This window comes from Scyliorhinus torazame, chromosome 17, assembly GCF_047496885.1.
Source record: "Scyliorhinus torazame isolate Kashiwa2021f chromosome 17, sScyTor2.1, whole genome shotgun sequence".
Lineage (NCBI taxonomy): Eukaryota > Metazoa > Chordata > Chondrichthyes > Carcharhiniformes > Scyliorhinidae > Scyliorhinus > Scyliorhinus torazame.
Window position 1 is genome coordinate 4,958,120 of NC_092723.1, and position 16,858 is coordinate 4,974,977.

The following is a 16,858-nucleotide window of genomic DNA, read 5'->3' on the forward strand; positions in this document are numbered from 1 at the left end:
GTCTGCTCCTGGTGGCGACAGGTTTGCAATCTGGAGTTAGATTGGCAAAGAGGGAAGGAGGATCGACCTTTAGGGTCGCGAGGACGCACACAGTGAGCGGTGGTAAGGGTCCGCCGAATTTAAGGGTCAGGCCCTGGAGATTGCACTGAAAGTCCAGGCCGAGGATAAGTGCAGCGCAGAGCCTATGGAGGATGTAGAGGCGAAAACCGTGGAACTCTACGCCTTGGACTGTGAGCTTGACCGTGCAGTACCCCTGGATCGCTACGCGATGGGATCCGGAGGCCAGGGAGATACTTTGATTGGTAGGGTGTACCTTAAGGGAGCAGTGCCTTACTGTCTTCGGGTGTACAAAGCTCTCGGTGCTCCCGGAGTCCAGTAGGCAGGAGGTCACATGGCCGTTGACTTTCATGCTGGTGGATGCGTTGGTCAGAGTATGTGGTCGGGACTGGTCGATTGCCATGGATGCAAGTCATGGTTGGTCGTCGGGTAGTGAGGCGGCCATTGGAGTTGGGGTTCTGAAACGTCGATGGTATCCATGTGCTGCGGTGTGGACAAGGTGGCGGCGCCCGGAGGTCCTGGGGTTTACATAATGGCGCCACCCATGGAACGCACGTTGCGGGGGTGGAGCAAGATGGCGGCGCCCATGAAACGCACGTATTGTGCGGGGGAGAAGATGGCAGCGCCCATTGCTCGCATATGGCCTGGGGAGGAGAGGAGAATAGCGGTGCCCTTTGTCCGTGACCGGGGGCGGTGGGGGCGTCCGTGGCCACTGAGCGGGCCTGGCACTCCGCTGCATAGTGGCCCTTCTTCCCGCCGGCCTTACAAAGGGCAGCACGGGCCGGACAGCGTTGGCGGTCGTGTCTTTGCTGGCCGCAAAAATAGCATCGGGGCCCCCTGGAGATCACCGGCTGGCGCGTAGCGCAGGCGTATTGGGTGGGTAGCACCCACGCTGGGGCGGCTGCCTGTGGGGCGCATGAAGCGTAGGAGGAGTGGGCCGCGCGGTTAGGGGCGTCGGACTGGACATTGCGCAGGGCGATCGTCATGGAGAGTGCTCGTGTTTTAGTCTCTGCGAGGTCCCTTCTGGGAGCCGCACCTGATAACATCGGACTCAATCCCAGTTACAAAAGTGTACCACATAAGGAGATCTGAGTGCTCCTTAGCTGTAACGTCCTGGCAGTCACAGTCCCGCATTAGTGGGACCAGGGCCCTCCAGATCCCCTCGATTGACTCACCAGGTAGTTGAGTACGCGTTGCGTGCGTGTGTCTGGCGAAGAGCGTGTTCGTCTTCTGCTCATAATTTTCTTTGAGTCAAGTCATGGCATCAGCGTAATTGGGCACATCCTGGATCAGCGGGAAGACTTTGGAGCTGAGTCTAGAGTATAAGATTTGAATCTTTTGAGCCTCTGGAACAGGGGTCGGCGCCGCGTTGATATATACTTCAAAACAAGCTAGCCAGTGCTGGAAGTTCTTTCTGGCGTCGCTTGCGTGTGGACCCAGCTGCAGGCGATCTGGTTTAATCCGGAGGTCCATCTTCTGAATCTGATACTAGTAAATTGAGGCACGATCAATTTGACTGGAGACGAAGTTGAATCCAAACGGAGGCTTTATTAGTATCAGATGTGTGGCCTCCCACAGCAGCTGGCAAAATGGCTGCGAGCTGGAAGCCACGCATATTTATAACCCGGCTCCTCGGCGGAGCAGGGGCCCCAGGTGAACCTGCAGTGCAGGTTCTACCTTTCAACCTCTAATTTCAGAACACAGTGGTTTACCACACAAATAAAGGATGATTTTCAGAGATGGGACGCGCTTCCGTTATTTCTGGCTGGGAGAGTGTAAATGGTGAAGATGACGGTCCTCCCAAGATTCCTAATTGTATTTCAGTGTCTCCCCATCTTTATTCCGCAGTCCTTTTGTAATCAGGTCAACAGAGTGATCACAGACTTTGTCTGGGTGGGCAAGACCCATCGAGTAAGGAAGGTAATGCTTGAGTGGAGTCGCCAACTATTACTGGTCGGCTAATATAGCCATGATCAGGAAGTGGCTGGTGGGGGAGGGGTCGGCATGGGTGCGTATGGAGGTGGCTTCATGTAAGGGCACCAGTTTGTGGGCATTGGTAACTGCACCTCTACCGTTCCTGCCGGCACGGTACTCCACCAGTCCCGTGGTGGTGGCGGCCCTGAGAGTTTGGGGCCAGTGGAGGCGGCATGTGGGAGCATCGGTCTGGTCCCCAATCTGTGATAATCACCGATTTGCCCCGGGAAGTATGGATGGGGGTTTCCGGTTATGGCGGAAAGTGGGGATTGAGAGGATGGGGGGTGTGTTCAGAGAGGGGAGCTTTCCGAGTATGAGGGCGCTGGAGGAAAAGTTTGGGTTGGCGAGGGGAAACAAATTCAGGTATCTGCAGGTAACCTTCCCGCTCCTACCGCTAAGGGGGATCAGGACAGGGTAGTTTCCAGAGGGTGGGTAGGAGAAGGGAGCGTCTCGGACATTTATGAGGAGCTTATGGGGTCGGAGGAGATGCAGACCGAGGAGCTGAAGCGCAAGTGGGAGGAGGAGCTGGGAGGAGAGATAGAGGATGGTCTGTGGGCAGACACGTTGAGTAGAGTCAACACGTCCGCAACATGTGCCAGGCTCAGCCTGATACAATTTAAGGTCGTTCACTGGGCTCACGTGACAGCGGCCCGGATGAGCAGATTCTTTGGGGTGGAAGACAGGTGCACAAAATGCGCGGGAGGACCAGCGAACCATATCCACATGTTCTGGACATGTCCAAAGCTGAGGGGATTTAGGCAGGGGTTTGTGGGCGTCATGTCCACGGTGTTAAAAACAAGGGTGGCGCTGAGTCCAGAGGTGGCAGTTTTTGGGGTGTCGGAAGACCCGGGAATCCAGGAGGAGAAAGAGGCAGATGTTCTGGCCTTTGCTTCCCTGGTAGCCCAGGGACGGGTACGATTAGCTTGGAGGGACTCAAAGCCCCCAAAGTCGGAGACCTGGCTATCGGGCATGGCTAGCTTTCTCTGTTTTGAGAAAATCAAGTTCGCCTTGAGAGGGTCATTGTTAGGGTTCGCCCGGAGGTGGCAACCGTTCGTCGACTTCTTCGCGGAAAATTAATCGTCAGCAGACGGGGTTGGGGGGGGTGGGGGGGGGCGGGGGTTAGTTTTGATTAGACTAGGGGCTTAATAAGGGTGGGACCTGTACGAGAGGTAAATGGCTTTTGCACTATGTTTATGGTTTCATGTATATTGTTTATTTTGTTGTTGTCACTATACCAAAAATACCTCAATAAAATGTTTATTAAAAGAAAAAAAAACACTGCAATGAAGTTACTGTTGCAGTTGAAAATATATTTCATTAAATATGAATAGAATTTGATTAAGTACTGAGTATAAATGTGATTGAAACTATGGGAGAACACTATTCATTTCTTTGACACGTTCACTGTACTTATTGCCTTTGATTGACAGGTCTGTCTATTTTTGAAAAATGCGACCATTAAATTTATTGACGATCAGAAGGTTCCTTATGCATTCCAGGGTAATCAATGGGTTGGATATGACGACCAGCAGAGCTTCACCACCAAAGTAGGAGTTTTGAACTTACCTCTGTAATTTCACACCTTTGCCACAAATGAAAGGTGATGGTGTTGTGATATTCTCACTGAACCTGTCATCTCGAGACGCAGGGTAATGCCACGGGGAACCGGGTTTGTACCCACCACAGATGGTGGAATTTGAATTTGTTGCATATCTGGAATTAAAATGAAACCTTTGCTGCAAATCCCCATTTGGTTCACCAATGTCCTTTTGGGCAGAAAATCTGTTGTTCTTGTGTGGCCAACGTGTGACTGCAGACCTGCAGCAACGTCATTGACTCGGAACTGCCGTCTGAAATGGCCCAGCAAACCATTTCATTTCAAGGGCAATTAGGGATTGGCATCAAATACAGTCCTTGCTAGTGATGCCCACATCCCACAAAAGAATAAAATCAAATTAATTTTTATGGTTCATTGGTAGCAGATGGGACGGGATTCTCCGCTGCCCGACGGTGCCGGCCCCTGATTGTGGCGATCGAGCGGTGAATCGATTCCGACGCCGCAATCTGGGCCGGCAACGGTTTGACGCCGGTTTGCGATTCTCCACCTCTCCGAATCGGCATCACGTGACACGCGCCGCTTGCGGTCGCAAGGCTGTTGGTGCCACATCAGGATGCGCACCCGCGATATTCCGCCCCCAATGGGCCGAGTTCCCGACGGCGCGGGACATGTGTGGTCTGAGCCGGCATGCCGGCTGTGGACGGTATCCAGTGCCACCACACTCGGCCGGGATCCATGCCGCTGGCCCGGCAGGGGGGACTGGTGGGGGGTGGCCCGGGGGGGTCCAAGGGGTGGGCTGTGCGGTCGTGGTCTGCAGGTTAGGTTACGTGCAATGCCGGTGCCATGTTGTATGGCATGACCGGTGCAGGTTGTCAGCCGTGTACACGTGTGGCCCGGGACCCGGACATTCTCTGGCCATTTACGGCACGCTCTGTGGGTGTTTCACGGGGCGCGGGGCTAGCCCCTCACCAGTACTGGAATCAGTGAGGGGTTTTTGCCGATTTTCCTGATGTGAACTTCCTACAGATTCTCCGTTCGAGTCGGCCCTGAGCCGCAGAAACAAGGAATTCTATCCCAGCATTTGTTGAAATAAGGCAATTTTAATAATGCGGTTAAATTCATGGAGCTTTCTTCAATCAGCAGAAAGTTCTCCCACAGTTCTTCAACTGAAAATACTGTTTACTGAAAAATATGTAACTACAAGATAAAGAACAAGAGCATTCCTCAGTTGTAATAAAGGCTGAAGAAAATCTATCTTGTGTGGAGAAAGGGATTGTCCAGTAATGACTGTCACAACTCTGAATGTTGTCTAACGTGGGCAGGTCTCACTCTGCACCGAATCATGTCTCACATTGTGTTCATTTGGCACTTCTCCTGGCATAGGACGTAATAGATCATAGATCATAGAATTTACAGTGCAGAAGGAGGCCATTCGGCCCATCGAGTCTGCACCGGCTCTTGGAAAGAGACCCCACCCAAGGTCCACACCTCCACCCTATCCCCATAACCCAGCAATCCCACCCAACACTAAGGACAATTTTGGACACTAAGGGCAATTTATCATGGCCAATCCACCTAACCTGCACATCTTTGGACTGTGGGAGGAAACCGGAGCACCCGGAGGAAACCCACGCACACACGGGGAGGATGTGCAGACTCCACACAGACAGTGACCCAAGCCGGGAATTGAACCTGGGACCCTGGAGCTGTGAAGCAATTGTGTTATCCACAATGCTACCGTGCTGCCCATATTTAAGCAAGATCTGAGTATGAAAATGTGACCATTGGCTTTAAATTTGTTTGTTATCATTATTCTGCTCTGATAATCGCAAGAAAAGTGCATTACCAATAGATCTGCATGAAAAGAGGGGGGGAGGGGTGAGATTGGGGAGAGACATTGTAGCATCATCATCACAGTGAAGGGGCATCCAGCAGTTGGTCACTCTTGTGGTTCTCCACATTCATTTCATGTTGTAAGACCCATTCCACACTCCATGTGATGTGATAGACCCTGTCATAATATACACCAGTACATCATGGTGCAGACACGCACACTGATGGACACACAATGGGACCAATCAACACACACAACACCGCAGCCAATCACCAGTTAGAGCACACACACTATAAAGACAGGAGGCATCAGAGTTCCCGCGCATTCGGGATGCAGCCTCCCACAAGGACAGAGCTTACAGCTTACAGCACAGATCCTCACCACGTGCTGAGTGCATAGACTGGTTAGGACAGACAAAGGTCTTTAGTTTAATCTAACATCGTGTTAACCCACAGTGAAAGTATGTTCAACAGTTTCTAACTTAATAAAATAGTGTTATACTATTTTAAGTGTTGGTGGTCTGTATGTGTTCCACGGACCCAGAGCACCCAACACATCAGACCCATTCTATATTTCATTGTCTGCGATGGACATATTTGTATTTTGGATTGGATACAAAAATAGATTTTGCAAATCATTATTGAAATAGGCTGTGAGCAACAGGATATCATATGGGGTGATAGATGGAAAGACTGAGGGTTTAGGATCTCGGGAACGTGTGTGAAATTGACGGAATTGAGATGAAGGAAATTGGTTTTGTGTTGAATGTCCTCCACCATTATTTGTTGGGGCAACATTAAATATAGTCAACTGGAAAAGCTTATTTCAAATCAATTCTGTTGGATGAAACATGTATATTATATTTGGGGTGCATTAATAACTGAAAAACAAGCTGATTACAGGAGAATAAGACTGGAAATAACAACAGCAATATTTCTCTATTCCTTGTCCTGAACACAATATGTCCATCGTGCGCTGTGACTCACCTGACCTGAATTCTTGTTGTTTGAAGGCTCAATGGGTGAAGGATAATAACTTTGGAGGTGCCATGCTGTGGGCTTTGAACCTAGATGATTATTCTGGATCTTACTGCAATCAAGGATCTTACCCTTTGACAAAAACCTTGAAGGCCGTCCTTAACACCGGTAATTCTGGTAATTTATGAGATGTGAACCAATTAAAATTGGCAGCCTAGCGCTGTGGTGTATGATTTTGTTTAACAAGTCTTCTTCCGATGTGCAAAAGGTATCCGACCAGCCATGACCGTATCAAATGGAGGATCAGGCTCGATGGGCTGAATGGCCTGTTCCTATGTTCCTGCTCCTCACTCTGTAATCACACATCCCCATCAATGGTGATGCTGTCATACCTCATCACTGCTCCTCTCAGTGCTGGTCTTATGCTGGGAAGAGGCTCCTCTGCGTGATTCAACTCTATTTCTCTGCTTCTCAAATTACTGTAAGGCTGGGAATCTTTGGGGCCACCCGCCAATGAAGGAAATCCCGATGTCTCGGTGGACTTGGCATTCAGCACCCAGAAGCTCTTGAGAAGATCAACAGATCATTAAGTACATGAGAAGAAAAGGGAATAAAAGAAAATACATAATAGGGCAACATAACATATACAATGTAACTACATAAGCACTGGCATCGGGTGAAGCATACAGGGTGTAGTGTTAATGAGGTCAGTCCATAGGAGGGTCATTTAGGAGTCTGGTGACAGTGGGGAAGAAGCTGTTTTTGAGTCTATTCGTGCGTGTTCTCAGACTTCTGTATCTCCTGCCCGATGGAAGAAGTTGAAAGAGTGAGTAAGCCGGGTGGGAGGGATCTTTGATTATGCTGCCCGCTTTCCCCAGGCAGCGGGAGGTGTAGATGGAGTCAATGGATGGGAGGCAGGTTTGTATGATGGACTGGGCGGTGTTCACGACTCTCTGAAGTTACTTGCGGTCCTGGGCCGAGCAGTTGCCATACCAGGCTGTGATGCAGCCCGATAGGATGCTTTCTATGGTGCACCTGTAAAAGTTGGTAAGGGTTAATGTGGACATGCCGAATTTCCTTAGTTTCCTGAGGAAGTGTAGGCGCTGTTGTGCTTTCTTGGTTGTAGTGTCGACGTGGGTGGACCAGGACAGATTTTTGGAGATGTGCACCTCTAGGCTCTTCGGGAAGGTTTAAACTAGTTCAGCAGGGGGTTTGGGAACCTGAATTGTAGCTCCAGTATACAGGAGGTTGAGAGTAGTGAGGTCATGAGTAAGGTTTTAAAGTTGCAGGAGTATACCGGCAGGCAGGAAGGTGGTTTAAAGTGTGTCTTCTTCAATGCCAGGAGCATCCGGAATAAGGTGGGTGAACTTGCGGCATGGGTTGGTACCTGGGACTTCGATGTTGTGGCCATTTCGCAGACATGGATGGAGCAGGGACAGGAATGGTTGTTGCAGGTGCTGGGGTTTAGATATTTCAGTAATCTCAGGGAAGGTGGTAAAAGAGGGGGATGGGTGCCATTGTTAGTCAAGGACAGTCTTACGATGGCAGAAAGGATGTTTGATGAGGACTCGTCGATTGAGGTAGTATGGGCTCAGGTTAGAAATAGGAAAGGAGAGGTCACCCTGTTAGGAGGTTTCTATAGGCCTCCGAAATGTTCCAGAGATGTAGAGGAAAGGATTGCAAAGATGATTCTGGATAGGAGCGAAAGCAACAGGGTAGTTGTTATGGGGGACTTTAACTTTCCAAATATTTACTGGAAACGCTATAGTTCGAGTACTTTAGATGGGTCCGTTTTTGTCCAATGTGTGCAGGAGGGTTTCCTGACACAGTATGTAGATAGGCCAACGAGAGGCAAGGCCGTATTGGATTTGGTACTGGGTAATGAACCAGGCCAGGTGTTAGATTTGGAGGTAGGTGAGCACTTTGGTGATAGTGACCACAATTCGATTACATTTACTTTAGTGATGGAAAGGGATAGGTATATAGCGCAGGTCAAGAGTTATATCTGGGGGAAAGGCAATTATGATGCGATAAGGCAAAACTTAGGATGCATCGGATGGAGAGGAAAACTGCAGGGGATGGGCACAATGGAAATGTGGAGCTTGTTCAAGGAACAGCTACTGCGTGTCCTTGATAAGTAGGTGCCTGTCAGGCAGGGAGGAAGTGGTCGAGCAAGGGAACCGTGGTTTACTAAGGCAGTCGAAACACTTGGCAAGAGGAAGAAGGAGGCTTCTGTAAAGATGAGACATGAAGGTTCAGTAAGGGCGCTTGAGAGTTACAAGTTAGCTAGGAAGGACCTAAAGAGAGAGCTAAGAAGAGCCAGGAAGGGACATGAGAAATCTTTGGCAGGTAGGATCAAGGATAACCCTAAAGCTTTCTATAGATATGTGAGGAATAAAAGAATGACTAGGGTAAAAGTAGGGCCAGTCAAGGGCAGTAGTGGGCTTGAGGTTCATAAGGAGGAGGTGTTAACAATTCTGGAAACGGTGAAAATAGAGAAGTCCACTGGGCCGGATGGGATTTATCCTAGGATTCTTTGGGAAGCTGGGGAGGAGATTGCTGAGCCTTTGGCTTTGATCTTTAAGCCATCTTTGTCAACAGGAATAGTGCCAGAAGACTGGAGGATAGCAAATGTTGTCCCTTTGTTCAAGAAGGGGAGTAGTGACAACCCCGGTAACTATAGACCAGTGAGCCTTACTTCTGTTGTGGGCAAAATCTTGGAAAGGTTTATAAGAGATAGGGTGTATAATCATCTGGAAAGGAATAATTTGATTAGACATAGTAAAGACGGTTTTGTGAAGGGTAGGTCGTGCCTCACAAACCTTATTGAGTTTTTTGAGAAGGTGACCAAACAGGTGGATGAGGGTAAAACAGTTGATGTGGTGTATATGGATTTTAGCAAAGCGTTTGATAAGGTTCCCCATGGTAGGCTACTGCAGAAAATACAGAAGCATGGGATTCAGGGAGATTTAGCAGTTTGGATCAGAAATTGGCTAGCTGGAAGAAGACAAAGGGTGGTGGTTGATGGGAAGTGTTCAGACTCTAGTCCAATTACTAGCGGTGTACCACAAGGATCTGTTTTGGGGCCACTGCTGTTTGTTATTTTTATAAAAGACCTGGAGGAGGGCGTAGAAGGATGGGTGAGTAAATTTGCAGATGACACTAAAGTCAGTGGAGTTGTGGACAGTGCGGAAGGATGTTACAAGTTACAGAGGAACATAGATAAGCTGCAGCGCTGGGCTGAGAGGTGGCAAATGGAGTTTAATGCAGAAAAGTGTGAGGTGATTCATTTTGGAAGGAATAACAGGAAGACAGAGTACTGGGCTAATGGTAAGATTCTTGGCAGTGTGGATGAGCAGAGAGATCTCGGTGTCCATGTACATAGATCCCTGAAAGTTGCCACTCAGGTTGAGAGGGTTGTTAAGAAGGCATACGGTGTGTTAGCTTTTATTGGTAGAGGGATTGAGTTTCGGAGCCATGAGGTCATGTTGCAGCTGTACAAAACTCTGGTGCGGCCGCATTTGGAGTATTGCGTGCAATTCTGGTCGCCGCATTATGGGAAGGATGTGGAAGCATTGGAAAGGGTGCAGAGGAGATTTACCAGAACATTGCCTGGTATGGAGGGAAGATCTTATGAGGAAAGGCTGAGGGACTTGAGGCTGTTTTCGTTAGAGAGAAGAAGGTTAAGAGGTGACTTAATTGAGGCATACAAGATGATCAGAGGATTGGATAGGGTGGACAGTGAGAGCCTTTTTCTTCGGATGGTGATGTCTAGCATGAGGGGACATAGCTTTAAATTGAGGGGAGATAGAGATAGGAGAGATGTCAGAGGTAGGTTCTTTACTCAGAGAGTAGTAAGGGCGTGGAATGCCCTGCCTGCAACAGTAGTGGACTCGCCAACACTAAGGGCATTCAAATGGTCATTGGATAGACATATGGACGATAAGGGAATAGTGTAGATGGGCTTTAGAGTGGTTTCACACTGGGACAGCGGCGCTGAGGATCCGGGTTCGATCCCAGCCCCGGGTCACTGTCCGTGTGGAGTTTGCACATTCTCCCCGTGTCTGCCTGGGTTTCGCCCCCACAACCCAAAGATGTGCAGGGTACGTGGATTGGCCACGCTAATTGCCAATTGGAGAAAAAATAATTGGGTACCCTAAATTTATATTTAAAAAACCAAGTTTGAGAACGATGTAGAAATGGGGGGGGGATTCCCCGCTTGCCGACATCAAAATCCCAATTGTGATTGGGCGGAGAATCCCTTTTGTCACCAAAATCGGGGAGTATGCTGCATGGCGCTGGGACAGCCTCAGGACCTCACCGGAAGGCCCTCTGATGCTCCATCCCCGCTGGGTCGAGTTCACGACGGTGAGGATCACTTGTGCTCTGCATTTTCATCGACCTCGCCTGGTGTTGCGGGCTGTGTCACTGGCCCGGTGCGGGGGGGGGTGGGGGGTGGGGGGGGCAGGCTTCAGCGGGGGCTGGGGAGACTGGTGGGGGGTGGTCGCGGGGTGGCCAGTGGGGCTCCAGGTGGCACTATCTGTCAGGTTGGGTTTGCGTGCGGCCGGCGCCATGTTGTATGGTGCGACTGCTGCACGTAGTCGCCGTGCGCATGCGAGTCCACAGACCCAGCCATTCTCCAGCCCTTTTTGCTGTGGGAGCTAGGGGTTTTACCCACCGCCAGTGCTCACCCCTCACCAGTCCCGGAACTGGTGAGTGTTCGGCACCGATTTTGGTAAAATGCCACTGTTCCCATGCCGGTGTTGGCACGTAGCCACAAAATCGGAGAACCCAGCCTGGGATGTTTTGGGTTTTGAAAATGCCATCCTGCACTGCATGACCAACTGATATACAATGGACATGTGACTTTGCTTTGATTTGGTCTCTGGAGGCAGACATCCTAAGATAAATGCAATAAAAGCTTTCACAGAGACACAATAAACTGTGCATCTGCAGTCAGGAGAAATGAAGACAAACAATTTACCTTGAAGTCAAATGCAAAAAATTCTCCATGATTGAAATTAAAAGCATGCAAATGTTTATTCCCAACAAGCCCAAGGATTTAGGGAAGTCCATCATGTGTTTCTTTTCTCTGTTTTATCATCTTAAAATTTCAAATGACTGCAATTTCTTCTTCACTTTCCAGTCTCCTCCTTCAAACTGCTTTGTTACTACTTGGAATGGTCGGCACAAAGTTTTGAAAATATTAGGTTCTCCCCAGAAAATATCGACCCTTACCTGTGCACCCACCTGGTTTTTTCACCTGGCACTAGAACAGATCAAGTCACTGAATGGAAAGATGAACCTCTGTACAAGAAATTTAATGATCTGAAAGATAAGTAAGTCCTATCAGTCTCTCTGAACTGCATTAGTTACACATTTCAGAATTTATGATTCAGAATTATTCTTGAGCTAATTCTATACCTAAGCGTTACTGACATTCAATGTTGATATTCACTGTTGTACTGACGCTCATGGGTTCTGTCGTTCTTCTGAACAGAAATAAGAAACTGAAAACGCTTTTACAATTTGGGATCAAAAGGTAAAATTTAATTTCCCAAAACTGTATAAGTCTTAAAGCTCAGTGTGTCGGGTGTTTTTAAATATCAATGCTATAATTTCTACGATTATTTGCTAAAACTGAGTTGGCCTTTATCAATTATGTAAAAGAGCGATGGCAACTTACACTTTGCTTATAGAATTCCAGGTTTCTTCTTGGATTTCCCATTGGATGCTGAGAAATGATGATTGTCCTGTCAGATGGACAATCCAATGACTTTAGGAAGAATTTAACTCGAAGTTACTGGTGACCATCTGTTGGACGGGGAACTCTGTGCATTCTGAAGGGGAATTATCAAAATTGGTGACGACTCCTCACCGATTTCGGGACTGGTGAGGGGCTAGCAGCGGCACTGGGTAAAGATTTCGGGACTGGTGAGGGGCTAGCAGCGGCACTGGGTAAAGCTCCCAGCTCCTGGGCCACAATCGGCCGGAGAATGGCCGGGTCTGTGACCACGCATGCGCATGGTGACGACCTGCAGCGGTCGCGCCATACAGCATGGCGCCGGCCGTGCGTGGACCCGACCTGCCAAATATGGCCCTACAGGCCACCCTCTGGCTACCCCCTACCAGTCCCCCCAGGCCAAGTGGAAGCACCCCCAGCCAGCGGCACGGTTCCCGGCTGAATGTGTCTGTGCTGGACACAGTGCCCAACCGCCATACCGGGTTCCCGACTGCTGAGACCACACTGTAACGATATGTATATTGACTGGGATGTAAAGAGTTATCAAGTTAATGATAACGTTTCTTACCACTAGAGGGAACCACAGAACAGTCATATATATATCATGTGACTAGGGGATTCTGGGATTAGAAAATGTTTCGATGATTTAAGGTGTTAAGAGTTAGGAAAGAGCTGGAAGAGTGTCAGGCATCGAGAGAAGTTGTGTACTTGAGAGTTCTGTAAGTTAGAGATAGCATAATTTTGTACAATAAACTTCTTCTTTAGGAATGTGAACGAATCTCAGTTAGTCGTGTAATAAATTTATGGTTTTGTTCATTAACAAAGCTTTGTGTCCTTTATTCAACACTGTGCATCCGAGCCATCCAGATAAATCAGAATAGAGAATACAACATGATACAAGGCGTGGACAGCTGTAAATTTTAATGTACCACTTTACAACATGGTACCAGATGTGATCCGAGAGTAGTTTAGTCAGGTTTAGGGAGAAAGAAAGAATCTCAGCTTGAAGAAAAAGTAATGTGAAGAAAAATCTCAACCAGACTCCAGTAGCAGCACTAAGAGTCCAGCAACAACCAGAAACATCCCAGAAAGATATACACAACCGAAGAGTCTGCAGTTTCCAAAGGCATTTAGTGTATCGGGTAATGTAGATATAAACTGGAAAATATTCCAATAAGAGATTGAGCTGTATCTCTCTTCCTCCAACCTAGAAATTGCCAGTGATAAGTTATTCCCCATAGTTAGGGGGACAGATAGGAGATTCTGTGGGAACGAGAGAGACTCGCGGTTGGTGTGTTGCCTCCCAGGTGCCAGGGTCCGCGATGTCTTGGATCGTGTTTTCGGGATCCTTAAGGGGGAGGGGGAGCAGCCCCAAGTCGTGGTCCACATAGGCACCAACGACATAGGTAGGAAAAGGGATAGGGATGTAAGGCAGGAATTCAGGGAGCTAGGGTGGAAACTTAGATCTAGAATAAACAGAGTTATTATCTCTGGGTTGTTACCCGTGCCACGTGCTAGCGAGACGAGGAATAGGGAGAGAGAGCAGTTGAACACATGGCTACAAGGATGGTGCAGGAGGGAGGGTTTCAGATACCTGGATAATTGGGGCTCATTCTGGGGTAGGTGGGACCTCTACAAACAGGATGGTCTACACCTGGACCGGAGGGGTACAAATGTCCTGTGGGGAAATGTTTTAATGCTCTTCGGGAGGGTTTAAACTAGTTCAGCAGGAGGCTGGGAACCTGAATTGTAGCTCCAGTATACAGGAGGTTGAGAGTAGTGAGGTCATGAGTAAAGTTTCAAAGTTGCAGGAGTGTCCCGGCAGGCAGGAAGGTGGTTTAAAGTGTGTCTACTTCAATGCCAGGAGCATCCGGAATAAAATGGGTGAACTTGTGCCATGGGTTGGGACCTGGGACTTCGATGTTGTGGCTATTTCATAGACATGGATAGAGCAGGGACAGGAATGGTTGTTGCAGGTGCCGGAGTTTAGATATTTCAGTAAGCTCAGGGAAGGTGGTAAAAGAGGGGGAGGGGTGGCATTGTTAGTCAAGGACAGTATTACGGTGGCAGAAAGGACGTTTGATGAGGACTTGTCTACTGAGGTAGTATGGGCTGAAGTTAGAAACAGGAAAGGAGAGGTCACCCTGTTAGGAGTTTTCTTTCGGCCTCCGAACAGTTCCAGCGATGTAGAGGAGAGGATTGCAAAGATGATTCTGGATAGGAGCGAAAGCAACAGGGTAGTTGTTATGGGGGACATTCACTTTCCAAATATTGACTGGAAACGCTATAGTTCAAATACTTTAGATGGGTCCGTTTTTGTCCAATGTGTGCAGGGGGGTTTCCTGACACAGTATGCAGATAGACCACCAAGAGACGAGGCAACATTGGATTTGGTACTGGGTAATGAACCAGGCCAGGTGTTAGATTTGGAGGTAGGTGAGCATTTTGGTGATAGTGACCACAATTCGATTATGTTTACTTTAGCGATGGAAAGGGATAGGTATATACCGCAGGGCAAGAGTTATATCTGGGGGAAAGGCAATTACGATGCGCTGAGGCAAGACTTAGGATGCATCGGATGGGGAGGGAAACTGCAGGGGATGGGCACAAGTGAAATGTGGAGCTTGTTCAAGGAACAGCCACTGCGTGTCCTTGATAAGTATGTACCTGTCAGGCAGGGAGGAAGTGGTCGAGCGAGGGAAAAGTGGTTTACCAAAGTAGTTGAATCACTTGTCATGAGGAAGAAGGAGACTTATGTAAAGATGAGACGTGAAGGTTCAGTTCGGACGCTCGAGTGGTACAAGTTAGCTAAGAATGACCTAAAGAGAGAGCTAAGAAGAGCCAGGAGGGGACATGAGAAGTCTTTGGCAGGTAGGATCAAGGATAACCCTAAAGCTTTCTATAGATATGTCAGGAATAAAAGAATGACTAGGGTAAGAGTAGGGCCAGTCAAGGACAGTAGTGGGAAGTTGTGCATTGAGTCCGAGGAGATAGGAGAGGTGCTAAATGCATATTTTTCGTCAATATTCACACAGGAAAAAGACAATGTTGTTGAGGAGACTACAGAGATACAGGCTACTCGACTAGAAGGGCTTGAGGTTCATAAAGAGGAGGTGTTAGCAATTCTGGAAAGTGTGAAAATAGATAAGTCCCCTGGGCTGGATGGGATTTATCCTAGGATTCCCTGGGAAGCTAGGGAGGAGATTGCTGAGCCTTTGGCTTTGATCTTTATGTCATCATTGTCTACAGGAATAGTGCCAGAAGACTGGAGGATAGCAAATGTTGTTGCCTTGTTCAAGAAGGGGAGTAGAGACATCCCCAGTAACTATAGACCAGTGAGCCTTACTTCTGTTGTGGGGAAAGTCTTGAAAAGGTTTATAAGAGATAGGATGTATAATCATCTGGAAAGGAATCATTTGATTAGAGATAGTCAACACGGTTTTGTGAAGGGTAGGTCGTGCCTCACAAACCTTATTGAGTTCTTTGAGAAGGTGACCAAACAGGTGGACAAGGGTAAAGCAGTTGATGTGGTGTATATGGATTTCAGTAAAGCGTTTGTAAGCTTCTCCACGGTAGGCTATTGCAGAAAATACGGAGGCATGGGATTCAGGGTGATTTAGCAGTTTGGATCAGAAATTGGCTAGCTGGAAGAAGACAAAGGGTGGTGGTTGATGGGAAATGTTCAGCCTGGAGTCCAGTTACTAGTGGTGTACCACAAGGATCTGTTTTGGGGCCACTGCTCTTTGTCATTTTTATAAATGACCTGGACGAGGGCGTAGAAGGATGGGTGAGTAAATTTGCAGATGACACTAAAGTCGGTGGAGTTGTGAACAATGCGGAAGGATGTTACAAGTTACAGAGGGACATAGATAAGCTGCAGAGCTGGGCTGAGAGGTGGCAAATGGAGTTTAATGCAGAAACGTGGGAGGTGATTCATTTTGGAAGGAATAACAGGAAGACAGAGTACTGTGCTAATGGTAAGATTCTTGGTAGTGTGGATGAGCAGAGAGATCTCGGTGTCCAGATACATAGATCCCTGAAAGTTGCCACCCAGGTTGAGAGAGTTGTTAAGAAGGCGTACGGTGTGTTAGCTTTTATTGGTAGAGGGATTGAGTTTCGGAGTCATGAGGTTATGTTGCACCTGTACAAAACTCTGGTGCGGCCGCATTTGGAGTATTGCGTGCAATTCTGGTCGCTGCATTATGGGAAGGATGTGGAAGCATTGGAAAGGGTGCAGAGGAGATTTACCAGGATGTTGCCTGGTATGGAGGGAAGATCTTATGAGGGAAGGCTGAGGGACTTGAGGCTGTTTTCGTTCGAGAGAAGAAGGTTAAGAGGTGACTTAATTTAGGCATACAAGATGATCAGAGGATTCGATCGTGTGGACAGTGAGAGCCTTTTTCCTCGGATGGTGATGTCTAGCACGAGGGCACATCGCTTTAAATTGAGGGGAGATAGATATAGGACAGATGTCAGAGTTAGGTTCTTTCCTCAGAGAGTAGTAAGGGCGTGGAATGTCCTGCCTGCAACAGTAGTGGACTCACCAACACTAAGGGTATTCAAATGGTCATTGGATAGACATATGGACGATAAGGGAATAGTGTAGATGGGCTTTAGAGTGATTTCACGGTTGGAGCAACATCGAGGGCCGAAGGGCCTGTACTGCGCTGTAATGTTCTATGTTCTATAAGCGAAAAACTAATAAGAACATAAGA

The 16,858-nt window shown here is 48.1% G+C and overlaps 1 protein-coding gene across 3 annotated transcripts in view; it reads left to right on the forward strand.

Moving 5' to 3' along the window:
* LOC140393658 (probable chitinase 10) overlaps positions 1 to 16,858 on the forward strand; it is a 132,756-nt gene that overhangs the window by 80,938 nt on the left and 34,960 nt on the right. For 2 of the 3 annotated variants that reach the window (XM_072479941.1, XM_072479943.1), the window contains exons 17-20: positions 3,462 to 3,578; positions 6,436 to 6,577; positions 11,547 to 11,739; positions 11,901 to 11,942. In XM_072479941.1, the coding sequence (XP_072336042.1) occupies positions 3,462 to 3,578; positions 6,436 to 6,577; positions 11,547 to 11,739; positions 11,901 to 11,942 (494 nt within the window). The remainder of the gene's footprint in view (positions 1 to 3,461; positions 3,579 to 6,435; positions 6,578 to 11,546; positions 11,740 to 11,900; positions 11,943 to 16,858) is intronic. The other variant, XM_072479942.1, reaches the window with a different exon arrangement.